The sequence below is a fragment of the Emiliania huxleyi genome, assembly GCF_000372725.1.
Source record: "Emiliania huxleyi CCMP1516 chromosome Unknown EMIHUscaffold_132, whole genome shotgun sequence".
Classification (NCBI taxonomy): Eukaryota; Haptophyta; order Isochrysidales; family Noelaerhabdaceae; genus Emiliania; species Emiliania huxleyi.
In genome coordinates, this window is record NW_005201269.1 from 129740 (window position 1) to 142625 (window position 12886).

At 64.9% G+C, this 12886-nt stretch overlaps 6 protein-coding genes across 6 annotated transcripts in view; 4 read left to right on the forward strand and 2 right to left on the reverse strand.

Annotated features, from left to right (window-relative positions):
- EMIHUDRAFT_110237 (hypothetical protein) overlaps nucleotides 1–1292 on the forward strand; it is a gene marked incomplete at both ends in the record, with an annotated part of 2505 nt that extends 1213 nt beyond the window's left edge. The window contains 5 exons of the mRNA XM_005788754.1: nucleotides 51–72; nucleotides 136–174; nucleotides 269–354; nucleotides 765–1020; nucleotides 1188–1292. Coding sequence (XP_005788811.1) covers nucleotides 51–72; nucleotides 136–174; nucleotides 269–354; nucleotides 765–1020; nucleotides 1188–1292 — 508 coding nt within the window. The remainder of the gene's footprint in view (nucleotides 1–50; nucleotides 73–135; nucleotides 175–268; nucleotides 355–764; nucleotides 1021–1187) is intronic.
- A 241-nt stretch (nucleotides 1293–1533) lies between these two features.
- EMIHUDRAFT_226411 (hypothetical protein) lies at nucleotides 1534–2311 on the reverse strand (the record flags this gene model as incomplete). Its single annotated transcript, XM_005788755.1, has 2 exons — nucleotides 1534–1704; nucleotides 1895–2311. The coding sequence occupies 2 exons, from the start codon at nucleotides 2309–2311 to the stop codon at nucleotides 1534–1536; spliced, it is 588 nt and encodes a 195-aa protein (XP_005788812.1).
- Nucleotides 2312–3299: 988 nt separating this feature from the next.
- On the forward strand, nucleotides 3300–3788 carry EMIHUDRAFT_362509 (hypothetical protein). The gene is given in 2 exon segments (XM_005788756.1): nucleotides 3300–3742; nucleotides 3753–3788. 1 exon segment carries the CDS (start codon nucleotides 3317–3319, stop codon nucleotides 3620–3622), a length of 306 nt encoding a protein of 101 aa, XP_005788813.1. The 5' UTR covers nucleotides 3300–3316; the 3' UTR covers nucleotides 3623–3742; nucleotides 3753–3788.
- Nucleotides 3789–3918: 130 nt separating this feature from the next.
- On the reverse strand, nucleotides 3919–6586 carry EMIHUDRAFT_110238 (hypothetical protein; the record flags this gene model as incomplete). The annotated part of the gene is made up of 5 exons (XM_005788757.1): nucleotides 3919–4518; nucleotides 4682–5080; nucleotides 5150–5233; nucleotides 5511–5654; nucleotides 5921–6586. The coding sequence occupies 5 exons, from the start codon at nucleotides 6584–6586 to the stop codon at nucleotides 3919–3921; spliced, it is 1893 nt and encodes a 630-aa protein (XP_005788814.1).
- A 1736-nt stretch (nucleotides 6587–8322) lies between these two features.
- EMIHUDRAFT_226414 (hypothetical protein) lies at nucleotides 8323–9147 on the forward strand (the record flags this gene model as incomplete). The annotated part of the gene is made up of 1 exon (XM_005788758.1): nucleotides 8323–9147. The coding sequence occupies one exon, from the start codon at nucleotides 8323–8325 to the stop codon at nucleotides 9145–9147; it is 825 nt and encodes a 274-aa protein (XP_005788815.1).
- A 2025-nt stretch (nucleotides 9148–11172) lies between these two features.
- Nucleotides 11173–12513, forward strand: EMIHUDRAFT_226415 (hypothetical protein; the record flags this gene model as incomplete). Its single annotated transcript, XM_005788759.1, has 1 exon — nucleotides 11173–12513. The coding sequence occupies one exon, from the start codon at nucleotides 11173–11175 to the stop codon at nucleotides 12511–12513; it is 1341 nt and encodes a 446-aa protein (XP_005788816.1).
- Nucleotides 12514–12886: the final 373 nt, after the last annotated feature.

Here is a 12886-nt window from a genome sequence, read left to right on the forward strand (position 1 = left end):
TTCCCACACCCTTCCCCCACACCCTTCTCGGTCCTTACCCTCCCTGCCAGGCGCTCGCTCGACGAGACCGAGGTCTGCCTCCTCGTCAAGGACCCGCAGCAGGAACCTTCTACGAACCTTCTAGGAACCTTCTAGGTCTGCCTCATCGTCAAGGACCCGCAGCGCGCCGTCAAGGTGCGCGCGCGCTGCCGTCATGGACGCGACCTCGGCGCCTCCTCGGGGCCTCCTCGGAACCTTCTCGGAACCTTCTCGGAACCTTCCCCTGCAGGACGCGTGCGCGGCCGAGGGCGTGACAGCAAAGGTGATCGGCATCGACAAGCTGCGGAAGAAGTGCTTCCTCCGCGCGAGGGCAAGGTGGCCGCTGCCCCGGACACGTCATGCACATGTCCCCTGCGCGCGTCCCGCACAGGTATGTTCCGTACGAGGCGAAGCGGCAACTGCGCGCGGGGTGCAGCGCTCCCGCTCTCTCTCTCTCTCTCTCTCCCTCTCTCCTTCGCTCTCTCTCTCTCTCTCTCTCTCTCTCTCTCTCTCTCTCTCTCTCTCTCTCTCTTCCTCCCTCCCCTCTCTCCTCTCTCTCCTCTCTCCTCTCTCCTCTCTCCTCTCTCCTCTCTCTCCTCTCTGCCTGCTCTCTCTCCTCCTCCCCCACCCCTTCTCTCTTGACTCCTCCTCCTCAGGGCGCGGGGCCATGACGCCGTCCGACACGCGCCCCCATGCAGGTACGACTTCTTCTATCTCCCCATATCTCCCCATATCTCCCCCCGCAGGTACGACTTCTTCGCCGCCGACGAAGCCGTCACCCCCCTCCTCCCCAAGCTCCTCGGCAACGGCTTCTACAAGTCGAACAAGCTGCCGCTGCCGATGCGACTCGGCCGCAAGGAGGGGCTACGCGACGCGCTGCAGCGGGCGGTCGGCGGCGCAATCGTGCGACCAACCTTTGGCACCTGCTCCACCGTCACCGTCGCCGCGACGTCGATGTCGCCCGCCGCCGCGGCCGAGAATGTGCTCGCCGCCGTCGATGCGGTGCCCAGCCGCCTCGCTTCCTCCCCGCCGTCTCTCTCCCCCTCCCTCCTCTCCGCCGCCTCGCTTCCCGCCCGCCACGTAGTCCTCCCTGCGGCCGCGGTGTCGCCGCGACCGTCGCGACCGCTCTCCGAGCCCTCCCTCCCCCCTCCCCCCTTCCTCCGCCGCAGGTTGCCGCGCTGCTGCCGGGCAAGTGGGGCAACGTCCAGGCGCTGCACTTGCGCTGCCCCAACTCGGTGGCCCTCCCGATCTACAACTCGCTCCCCATGCAGTGAAGAGAGCGCCCCTGGAGGAGAAGGGAGGTGGGGCAAGGGCGGAGGCGGGTGCGGCCGCCGGCGGGACGTGTCTCGATTCGGGGCGTTGGGCGGCGCAGACGCGAGGCGCGGCAAACTCTGGGGGCAAAGAGAGGCGAGAGAGCGCGCTATGACGTATGAGAGCCCTTGGGCTTGCAGATGCTTGCGAGTAGTGTGTGGTGAAGGCGAGAGAGAGACAGAGAGAGAGAGGAGCGAGAGCGCGCTATTTTTTTGAGCTCACACCGAGATGGGATCTGCCATCCAGCGGCTTCTCTTCCCATTTCCTGTAGTGTGGCCACGCCACGCACCAGGTTGCGGCCGCCCAGGCGAATGCGAGCGTCGCCGAATCAACCAGCTCGGGCGCATGAAAGTCCAGGCGCGGAGACGCCGGCCGCTGTGCTATGTGTAGTGATCGGATTAGAGCGCCTCAGCTAGGTCTTGCCGTCTTGGTCCGGCAGCAGGCCGGCGCGGCGCGCGAGGGCGGCCAGCGGCCCCCCGGCCGGGTCCGAGGAGCCGGGCGGCCTCAGCCTGGCCGGCAGCAGCAGCTTCAGCGCGATGGCATTGTCCAGCGTGAGGAGAGGCACCGCGGCATTTGCGAGCGGGCTGAGAGGTTCATACGACATAGCGAACCGCAGCAGTGAGCCTCCGGCGCCGTCCTTCTCCGCCACAAAGTCCATCTGGCAGTTCTCTGCGACGCCCGCGAGGCCAGAGGGAGAGTCAAACACCGCGGTGGACTCGCCGATGGACGTGCAGGTCCAAGACACCTCGAGCGGCAGCAGCGGCGGCAAGCCGAATATTTCGTCGACCGCCTCTCCGGGCGCAAGCGGCCGGTCGATGTCAGTGCCGCGTACCGCCCACGAGGAGAGCACGATAATCGGCCAGTTTGATGGAGTCGAGAGGAAGCGAATGGCACGCTCCGGGGAGACGGCCGGCAGTGACGTGGTAGTGACTAGCCTCACAGCGGCGGCCGGACTGAGTAAGCTAAGGATGAGCTTGAGCATCACCCGCGGCTGCCCTGGCGAGGTACTCCCACGCCTCTCCGGGTTTTTGTCTGGCCGAGTCAACCCGAGAGCCTCGGCGAGACTGCGTCAGCTGTTCCCACAGCAGGCTGGAAGTACCCCGCTAGCGGCTGCCGAATTTTTTTCTCGGCTCTTTTTAAGGTGCCTCGGGCCAGTTGGGGGGGGCAAACCCAGCCCGCCCCCTAGAACCCCGGGTAAGGCCCAGGTGTGGCCTAGGGCATCAGAAGGGACCAAGAGGAGTCCAGTCTGAGCCATAGAGCCCATGTCTTTGCCCCCGAAGGTCGCGTTCAAATGCCCGGAACGGACGTTACAGTGGTGTCCGGCCGGCGCGATCACCGAGCTGTGACGCTCAGGGAAGCCTGATGAGGCGCTGGTTTCTTTGCCCAGGGCTGGCCTTTCCCCCAGGCTGGATCAGCTGAGCAAGGTTTGGGGAGAATCCGCCATTCAGATCTTCAGATATTTTGACGGATGACCGAAAATGGGGAAAAACATTCATTGGCCATCGCGGCGTCGTTTTTCTTGCTTTCGTAAAACTCTTGCCGGAGGATGGTCGCTGCTGTCCTGGCATTGCTGGCGTGCCCTGGTCTGATCGTCACATCGCCCAGGGCTTTTTCGCCTAACCCCGCTCTCACTGCGCGCGCGCCTGCGCCGCTGCTATCCACGGCCGCCGGTGAGCAGGAGGCGCGTATCCGCGCTGACCTCGAGGGGAGCAAGAAGAGCGCAGCGACCGCCTCGTTTGAGGACGCGCAGGTCCTCGGGAGGCGGTTGGCTACCATCCTCGCCGATTCGTGCGCCGCGGGCGAGGAGATGCCGGCCGAGGCGGTCGAGGTGCTGCGAGCGCTCATCTCCACCACGTCGGGCGCTAGAGGGTGGTTCGTGACGCTGCTCACCGACCCCGCGTACGACGCCGTCTTCTGCCCGCCCCTCGACCCGCAGCTCCTCTCTGCCATCGAGGCGTCGCCCGACCCGAATCTGAAGCTGCTGACGATGAATGTGGCGATGTCGACCGCGACCGAGCAGGTCCACATCGACAACGGGAGCGACGAGCTGGCGGCGGCGTCTCGCCTCACTCGCGACCGCAGCAGGGCGCTGCTGGAGGCGCTGCTCCCTCGCATGGGCGGCCTCGACGCCGAGGTGAGGCGGCTGCGCACGGCGTGCGAGCCGTGGGCAGCGGACGACCAGCCAGCCGCGGGCGCCGACGAGGAGTGGGTCAAGTTCACCAAAAAGTGGCGGTACGGAGCTGAGCAGCGCCGCGCGATCAAGGCCGAGCTCGATGCCCTCCTCGAGGCTTAGCGGCTCCCGCCCCTCGAGCGTGCGCGCGAGCAGGCCGAGGTCGAGGCTGAGGATCTGTAGTTCTAGTTTTGACACAACTCACGTGTTCAACACGAGTCCGCACCGACTTGTCTCTCTTGTGTACCTCGAGGTATGTGTTTTTTGTGTACCTGACCTACCTGTACGCACCGTGAACTAGACTTGTGTATGCCGACATGATGATGATGAGAGACACATGACAGACATATCATAGGATTACCTCTCTCCATAGCTCCCTACGTATAAACGAGACACGGCAACTTCTTACACGGCACACGCTATCGCACCCGCCTCCCGCCCCGAGGGTTGCGTGGGTCCGCCTCGAGCATCGCATTGAGCCTCTCCATCGCCGCCTCTGCGGCGCTGAGCGCCTCTTGTGATTGCGTGCGTGCGGGGCCTGCCGGCGGCGCGAATGAGCTGCGGGGCGAGTCTTGCAGCGCCGTGTTGAGCCTCTCCAGCGCGTGCAGCGTGCCGCGGGAAAACGGCGACAGAACCTCGTCCGCCACCGCGTCCTCCTCCTCCCCCTCCCCCTCCCCCTCCGAGATGGCACGCCGAGCCGGCACCTTCGATCCTAGCCCCGCCGCCTCCGCCGCCGCCTCCGCCTCCCCGATCCGGCCGTTTGCCAGCAGCGCGACCGCCGTCGCCCTCCGCACCTCCGCCTCGGTCGCCTCCGTCGTCCTCCGCGCAGACTCCGCCTGTGCGGCCGCCTGCTCCTCCTCGGCGCGCCGCGCCGCCTCCGTCTCGAGCCGCGCCGCCGCAACCGCCGCACTGACCGCCGCCGCCTGGCCGACCGCCGCCGCCCGCTCCTCCCTTGCGCGCCGCTGCGCCGCCTCCGCCTCTGTCTTGCGCGCCGTCTTGCGCGCCTCCTCCTCGTCCGCCTCCGCCGCCGCCCGCCGCGCCGCCGACGCGCGAGGCAGGATCCTGCGGGGAGAGTCGCGCGAGATACAGCCGAGGTGCAGCCGGTGTGCAGCCGAGGTGCAGCCGGTGTGCAGCCGAGGTGCAGCCGGTGTGCAGCCGGTGTGCTTATCTGTGCCGCAACACGCTCCTGCGGAGCCGCGCCTCCGACTCCTCCCTTGCCCTCGCCGCCGCGCGCTCCCTCGTTCGAATCGCCGCCTCCGCCGCCTCCGCCGCCTCCCGTGCCGCGGCCTCGTCCGACACAATGTACTCGAGGTGCCGCTCCGCCGCCGCACGCCGCGCCGCCTCCGCCGCCGCCCGCTCCGCCGCCCGTTCCTCCTCCGCCGCCGCCGCAGCAGCAGCAACTGCTGCCGCCGCCGCCGCCTTCGCCGCCTCCGCCTCTGCCACCGCCGCCGCCTCGGCCGCCTCCGCCGCCAGCCTCGCCTCGCTCGCTTCGGCCGCGCTGATCTCTGAGGCCGACGCGCTGGCGACGCTCTCGCTGCTGCGAATGCTCTCGCTGCTGCGCAAGCTTTCTAGCGGCGAAGCCTAATCACGGCCGTCTCTCTTCTGGCGGAGCAAATCTCGCCTCTCGTCTCGTCTCGTCTTGCTCTCCACCGGCGAGACGGGCGCGGGGGCCTCCTCGCCCAGCGACGCGCGCGCCGCCATCTCCACCCGCGCCGCCTGCTCCTCGGCGCGCTCCTGCAGGAAGGGTCCGAGAAGGGTCCGGACAAGGGTCCCGCCAGGAAGGGAGGGGTGCCGCCTCCTCCTCGGCGCGCGCCTCCTGCTCGCCCCAGTCGACCGAGGAGCCCGCTGTCGAGTACCGACGCAGCGGCCCGCGCGGGGGCGTCTGCAGCGCGGCGGCTGCATCGGCAGCGGCGGCGGCAGCGGCGTCGGCGGCAACGGCGGCGGTGGCGGGGTCGTCGGCTGGAGCGGCGGCGGCTGCGGCGTCAGCGGCTGCGGCGTCGACGGCGGCAACGGCGTCAGCAGCGGCGGCGGCAGTGGTCGAGACGTCCACGGCGGACGCTGCCGCCGCCGGTCGAATCTGCGCCGCTGCCTCGGCTCGCTTCCTCGTGAGGAGGGAGGTGTGCGCCTGGGACAGAGGCCGGCCGACGGCCTCCGCCTACGGGACGGTTCCGGTAAAGCTCCGGGATAGGGGACCAGGGAGCAGAGGCCGCCGACGGCCTCTGCCTCGGCGGGCGTGTTGGTGGGGCGCGGGCGGTGGGCGGTGGGCGGTGGCGATGCAAGCGGAGCGGCTGCCAGAGCAGCGGCCGTGTGGCGGGTGTGGCATGTCTGCGGGGCAAGCTGGATCTCGTCTCGGGGGTGTCTCGGAAGCGTCGCCTCGGCGGCGATGCGATGTGTCTCGGAGGTGTCTTGGAAGTCTCGGACGTGTCTCGGAAGCGTCGCCTCGGCGGCGATGCGATCGTACTCGTCAAGCGCCGCGGCGGCGTGTGCGGGGCCGCCCTCCTTGAGCTCCATGTTGGCCGCAGACAGGCGCAGCTCGAGCCGGCCCGAGAGGGCGTACGCCGCGGAGTAGAGCAGCTTCGCGACCGCGGCGTCGCCGGCCTGGTTCCTCGCGTTGCCTGCCGCCTTCAGCGCGTCGGCGGTGGCGGGCGCCGCGGCCGGCTCCGACTCCCGCCAGCGGGCCTCGATCCGTCGCTGCGCCACTGTCGTCGTCCTCGCCGCGATGCCGCCGCCGCCCTCACCGCCCAGCGTGGCCCAGAACGATGCTCGTGAGCTCTGTCCCCGCTCCGCCTCAGCCAGCGCCGAGAGCGCCTCCTCGCGTTTGCGCTCGGTGAGCTGCCTGATCCGGTCGGGCATCGCTGAGCCGCCGTCGTCGCAGAGCATGCTCTCGTACGCGGCGCAGGCCGCTGCCGCGTCGCCGAGCTTGAGCCGCATGTTTGCGGCCGAGACGCGGCTCGTCCAGTCGTTGGAGAGAGCGTGCGCCGCCTCAAAGAGAGCGGCCGCGCTCGCCACGGCACCCGCCTCGTTGGCGCGCTTGGCCAGAGCGCTCACCTGGTCCGCTAGCACTTTGTGGTTGTCGGTGATGGGCATGGGTGAGCTTGTGGAGTAAGCGCGAGCCAGCGCTCAGGCGAGGAGACCGAAAGAGAGCACGGCGGCGCGCCGAGCCATTGTACTTGGCGGCGAAAAAAAAGGTGAGAAAATTCTTCCTGTTCTCATTATCCGTGTCCCTTGTCAGGAGCAGGGAGCCCACCTGTCCCTGATCGTCCTTCCAAAATCCTGGTTCCTGCTCGGAGAGAGAGATTTTTAGAAGCCAACAAGAAATGTGTTCCTGCTCGTGCAGGTGTGGACCCTGTGCCTGTCCTCCTCCCTATCCCTCGTTTGGGTTCTCTGTTTTCTTTCTTTCTTTCTTTTCCTTGTCCCTTAGATTTGGAGCGATCGCCGAAGAGGAGTACGACAGAATAGCGCCCGTGATTGCCTGCACGCTGCCCGCACTCACGGACTCCATACCCGAAAGAAAGAGTGGGGAGCTCGCAGGTGGCAGGAGAGGTGACAACCAGGCATTGGCGGCGAAAAAAGAAAGGCGGTTCACCGTCCTTTTTCTCTCGCAGCGGCCGCTCGTGCCGCCGCAGCTGCCTCTGCAAACATATGGAAGTTGCCGTTCCCGTTCTCGCCGGCACCTCGCGTGCCCGCTGCATCCGCGATTGCCTCCTTTGCACTCCTCCACTCTGCACCCCAGAGAGAGAGAGAATAGAGTTGTTTGGGATCTGCATCTCGCGCCACGGCCCACGGCAGCCTCCGCTTGTGGGTTCTACACCTATACCCGCCTTTTTACTTTTAGGGCTCGAAAGAGAGAGGAACTGCTCGTTCTCAGGGAGGGGCGTAGTCCCGTTCACACTCTCACTTAGGTATAAGCGCCCGAAACTTGAACGGGGGCGCTTGACGAACCCGAGGGGGGGACGGGGGCAGCAACGGCTGCGGCCCCGAGAGTCGAAACTCATAGTTCGAACTGGCGACTCATAATGAAACTTGCCGAAACCGCCTTGTGGGGGCGGCAGCGGCGACGCCCCGGGGGCGGCAGCGGCGACCGCCCCGGGGAATTATGTTTAGCGGCTCCCAACCCCAGGGAAGTTCTGATAGACATGTCCAGGACTCTTGTCGAAATAGCGTGTAGAGTCGAAGCCACAAGAGGGCTGGCTCCGTCCGCAAATTACCCAGAGAGGGTGTGTCGCGTTTTTCCTTGATGCTTGAACAGTCGATGGGACACTGTGAAACGATCGCCGCAAGGGGCGTGAACGCACAAGTGCGTAATGACCGCAAGTGGTCGTCAACACCCCAAGGGGTGTGAAAGTGCATACTCCATTTATGCACAGATACCATACCATCAAAGTACCCGAATCCAAACTCCACGTGCCCAAGCGCACACCGGCCGGAGCGCCAACGGGGGGTGCCGCCCTCCCTCCCGTTCATGAGCCCAACAACACGAACGCTATCCATCCTCACCGGCCCCCATCCCCGTGATCGGCCTCGCTCGCCGCGCCAAGCCGCGGCCCGGTCCGCCCGGCGGCCAAGGGCGGGGAGGGGGCCACCCGCGCTCGCGCAGAGGAAGAGGATAAAAACGAGAACACGATGTGTCACAAGAAACAGCTCCACAAGGGGGAACTTGTGGAGCAAACCCTCGAAAAGAATTTTACAAGGCGGTCGCACGACACGAAAAGAAATCTGTCCGCGCAAGTGTCATCTACTCATCTTGCTCTCCGATACGCCCCAAGCGTAGCGACGGGAAGCCCACAGAAACAAAGCCTCCAGCTAATAGACGCCAAGAAGCCATGACCGAGTCGAGCACCGCGCTGCGAACGGCGAGCGAGATGCGCGGCCTCGACACGAGCAAGGTTGTCATTGACGACGACCAGGCTCCGCCGAAAATCGAGGCTGGCTCGGCAGACGAGCAGGCGGCGCTGGCCGCGATGGAGGACCTTCTCGCAGACGGCTCGCCGTCCAAGGCTGCGAGCGCAGACCTGAAGCTCATGTGTCTGCGAGGCCGCAAGTACGACGCCGCTCGGGCCGCCGCCCTCCTGCCCGAGCTGCTCGCGCTGATTGAGGAGCTCGACCTCGCGACGCCGACCCCGCGGCTCGCCGCCGACCTGGCGAGCGGCAAGTTTGTGATGACGGGCGCCACGGACGGCGCCGGGCGCAAGATCCTGTGGCTCCGCTTCCGCTTCCACGACCCCAAGGTGAGCTCACCCAAAGATTTCGCGCGGGCGGCCGCGACGGTGATGTTGCACGCACTGCGCGACGCGGACACGGCGCGGTGCGGGGTCGCGGTGCTGCAGGACATGACGGGCCTCCGGATGAAGAACATCAGCCCGCCCACCGCCAAGCTGATGTTCGGCCAGGTCTTCCCGCGGCTGCCGGTGCGGCTGGGCAAGCTGTGTGTGTACAACCCGCCCTGGTTCGTCGGCCGCATCCTGCTGCCCATCGTGCGGATGCTGCTCAGCGCCAAGCTGAGGGCGCGGCTGGTCGTCCTCAACGGCGCCGACAGGGAGCCGCTGTACCGGCAGTTTGAGCCGGCGAGCCTGACCGAGGAGCTCGGCGGGTCCTACCCCTTTGACCTCGCGTGCTGGGCCGCGAGCGTCGAGCCGGCGCTCTCCTAGAGAGAGGGGGAGGGGAGGAGCATCTCCACCTCGCCCTTGGCCCTGCGCGGTTCGTAGTCTGTTTGTTCGCGCCGCCTGAAAATGCTGCGACGCGGCCCTGTACATGTACGTCTCTCGATGCGGCACGTGTGTCCCGCCGTAGGCCGTCACCTTCCGTACAATGCCCAGAGGGAGTCTCTCTGTCTCACGGGGGTGTTTCGTCCCTGTCTCACTTGCATGTTTGCTGCATGATTTTTTCCGTCTCTCTGCGTCGTTCCAAGCGTCTCTCTGAGCTGTCACAGTAGTGTCGCACCAGGTGCGTCTCAGTCTCTCAGATGCGTCTCACCGTTCGTCTCTTTCGGTTACGGGTTAGAGTGTATCACTCAGTCTCACGGCTGGGCTGAGACGTCACAATTCCTGAGCGAAGTGAGTCGTCTCACTTCCGTCTGAGACAGTGCTGAGCCACAATGAGACGTGGCGCAGGGGGCGGGGGGTGCACAAGCCGCTGCTAGATTGAGATTTTTGAGTCGTCTCAGGTCCGTTAGAGACCATGCTGAGCCAACCTGAGACGTAATTGTGAGACAGTGGCGATTGGGGAGACTCAACTCAGCTGTGTCTGAGGTGCGGCCTGGCGGGTCTCGGTGAGTGTAGACGAACCCCAAGCATAAAAATCGCGCTCTCTGGCTTAAACGCTGTCTGCTATAGCCGCAGCCACTCCCAGCTGCTCGGTGTGAACAGAGTTCGTACACCGAGCAGCTGGCTCGAGATCCCTCGAGAGTTCACGCGGAGTCGGCTGGGGCTATACCAGACAGGCTTAAACGGTTGCTCTATCGCGCGCAGAGGGAAGGCGTCCTGGGGGATGCAAAGCCGGTGGTGAGCGGTGGTGACTACGGTGGCCGCGGCGTGGGTGACGGTGGTGGCGCGTGGGTGGCGATGCGAGAGTCGCCGGGCCGCCATCCTCGCCGCTGCCACACTAGCCGTCGCCACCCCCGCGCCGCCGCCCTCGCCGCCGCCGTCACCACCGCCTTGCTTGCCCCCGTCGCCCTCGCCGACTACCTGTTGCTGTCAATAAAATTCCACGTCGGTGCAGAAAATCTTATATACTTATTCGGCGCCGGGGCGCGCTCTGCGCTGCGCGGCGTGCTCTGCGACTTGCTGGCCGCCAGGACCTCCGCACGGACTTGTGGGAACCGCCCGAGGCGAGCTCCAAGCCGCCGCGCACTGCACATGGCAGCATTTCTGCATGGCAGTCCCAGCACCTTCTGCGGCGCCGTGCCACCCATTCCACAGTGGCTGATGCTTGGCGAGCACGGCTGGGAGCGGTGTACGATTCAGGACCCCTCAGAACGGGGTCTACGAAGAGGGGGGGCTTTGGTTGGTCACGATCGGGACAGATGGCAGCATGCAAGCTGACACCCTCGATTCCTGTTTTGATAGTTGAACCCCTCTTCAATGGACTCAGGGAAACTCGCGAGTTTCCAGAATGGAGCACCAAACACCCTCTGTTTTCCCTGGAAATTTCCGGAAACGCAAAGTGCTGGGGACCCTCTGTTTTCCTTTTTGTTTGCCGGAAAAGTATGTAACAGGCGGGGGTGAAGGCTGGTGCGACGCGCCCGACGTGAGCTGCATCGCGGGCGCCGCGCTGGATGGCGTAACGGCTTACCTGTGGTTTGGTGACGGTCAGCGCGCGCTGTCGTGGTCACCGAGTCGTGGTCACCGAGCTCGTCGGGAGCTGCCTCGAGCTTCCTGCACGAATTTCTTTCGGCGAGGTGACTTGGACCACCAAGAGCTGGCTGGGGCTGCAGAAGCAGCGCATCTCAGTCGTTCTTCACACGGCAATCGCAGAGCAGGTCGTGAATGAGCTTGCCTGTGGCGGGGGTGGGCGGGTGCACGGACCTAAGTGCCTCGCCACCCTCGCAGGAGTCGCTTAGGCGGCTCCCGTGGTGTACCTGTGTTAGTGCCAGTGCGCGCCAGTCCCGTGCCCAGTGTTGTGCGAGGGAGTCCGTGGGAAAATTCTTTTGGCGTGACGATGCTGTCGGGACTCGGATGACCGATGCTGACGACGGGCCGGGAGCTGGAGCATCGTCTTCCAGGTCTGAGATACCGGCAGAGCCGGAGGCCGAGCTGGAGGCCGAGCCGGAGGACCTCACCGCCGCCGTGCTGCTCAATGACCGTCGTCTGCGCGAGGCGCTGGAGAGCCTTCCTCGAGACATGAGCGCTCGAGATAAGCACGCCGTGCTCAGCAAACAACCAGAATGGGAACAGCTCAGCCTGAGCGCGACGAGAAGGGCCTGCTCCAAGATCGCCAAGCAGGCTGGCAAATCGCCTGTCGAAGAACTTACTCCCGTGAGCCCGGCTCTGCCGCGTGCGCACCCGTTGCCCGGATCCAAACAGACAGCTGCTGAGGCGGCTGCAACCAAGCAAGCACGTCTGTTAATCCAGGCAGCCTTTCAGGGCAACGCGTATACGGCTACGAGGATGATCAACCGTCGGGTCGATGTCAATTGCCTTTGCGATTGGGCGAATGGCACGAGCCTTGGCGGCGGCAAGATTCCTGACTCCGAGGACGTTGAGTTGACGTGGAGAGAGCTCTCAAAATTTACCTATACGCCGCTCATGGCCGCCGCAACAGCAGGCCATACTGACTTGGTCAAACTCTTGCTGGCACGCAAGGCTGATCCCGATCTGACCGACCCGGCGACAAACACCTTTCAGCAACCTGGCACCGCGCTTCTAGGGGCATGCGCGCGCGGTAATGAAGAATGTGTCAGATTATTGCTGCATGCGGGCGCCTCGCCAGAACTGCCGCGCTCTAACACTGGCACGACGCCCCTCATGGAGGTCATCAGTGGAGCAATGGTCCAGAAACATAAAGGAGCTTCATATCTCGTATGCGTGGACATGCTAATAGCAGCGGGCGTCGACATCAACCGGCGCGATAATCATGGTCAGACTGCCGTGCACCGAGCTAGCGGCGGTGGGGTCAACGTCGCTGGGCACCCAGAGATCTTAGCAAGGCTGATCGCAGCTGGCGGCAACGCGCACGCCAGAGATTTTGATGGCCAAAGCCCTGCTCGAACTGCCAAAGCTAGAGCAAAAGCCGCAGTGAAAAACCCCACACCTGCCGTTGGCGAGCCTGTTGACGAGGCTGCCTCTAAGCTTCTCGATTGTATAGGCTTGCTGCGTGCTGTACCAAACGCGTGTGCGTTTTGTGGCGCCTCCGACAATCTTAAGCTTTGCGCAGCTTGCAACCAAGCACGGTACTGCTGTGTCGAGCATCAGGCTGCCCACTGGCCAGCACACAAGCAAGAGTGCAAGAGTGCCCGTGCCGCTCTCCGAAAGTACAAGAAGGACGGCCTCGGTCCCTTGCGCGCAGATGCCTCGTGACGTGCTAGGTGTGCACGAGCGTCATCTATCCGCCGGTCCATTCACAAAAAAAGACTGGCTCCTGGTAAAGCTGTACACGCCTTTGAAAGCAGTCGTGTGAAATTGTGTGCATGTGAGCGTACTCGTACCGCGTACACAGAAGACAGAAATGCGATGTGCCGCAAGAGGAGATCAAGCGGCCAGAGGCGAAAAGGAAGAACCGGCAAAGGCACGACAACGCCGCCGCAGGCCAGCAAGTGCAGCTCCAGATGCAGGCGCCACAGCCAGCCGTCATGATCGATCCATCGCTGCTTGCTACTAGCATGGCAGTCGTGAACGACCTTGAAAACGTCACGCTCCGTCGGCGAGACAACCAAGTAGTCGGTCGGAAAGT

What these genes read in the sequence shown, in the direction of transcription:
- EMIHUDRAFT_362509 (XM_005788756.1), top strand. Translation starts at nt 3,317, where the DNA reads ATGAATGTGGCGATGTCGACCGCGACCGAGCAGGTCCACATCGACAAC.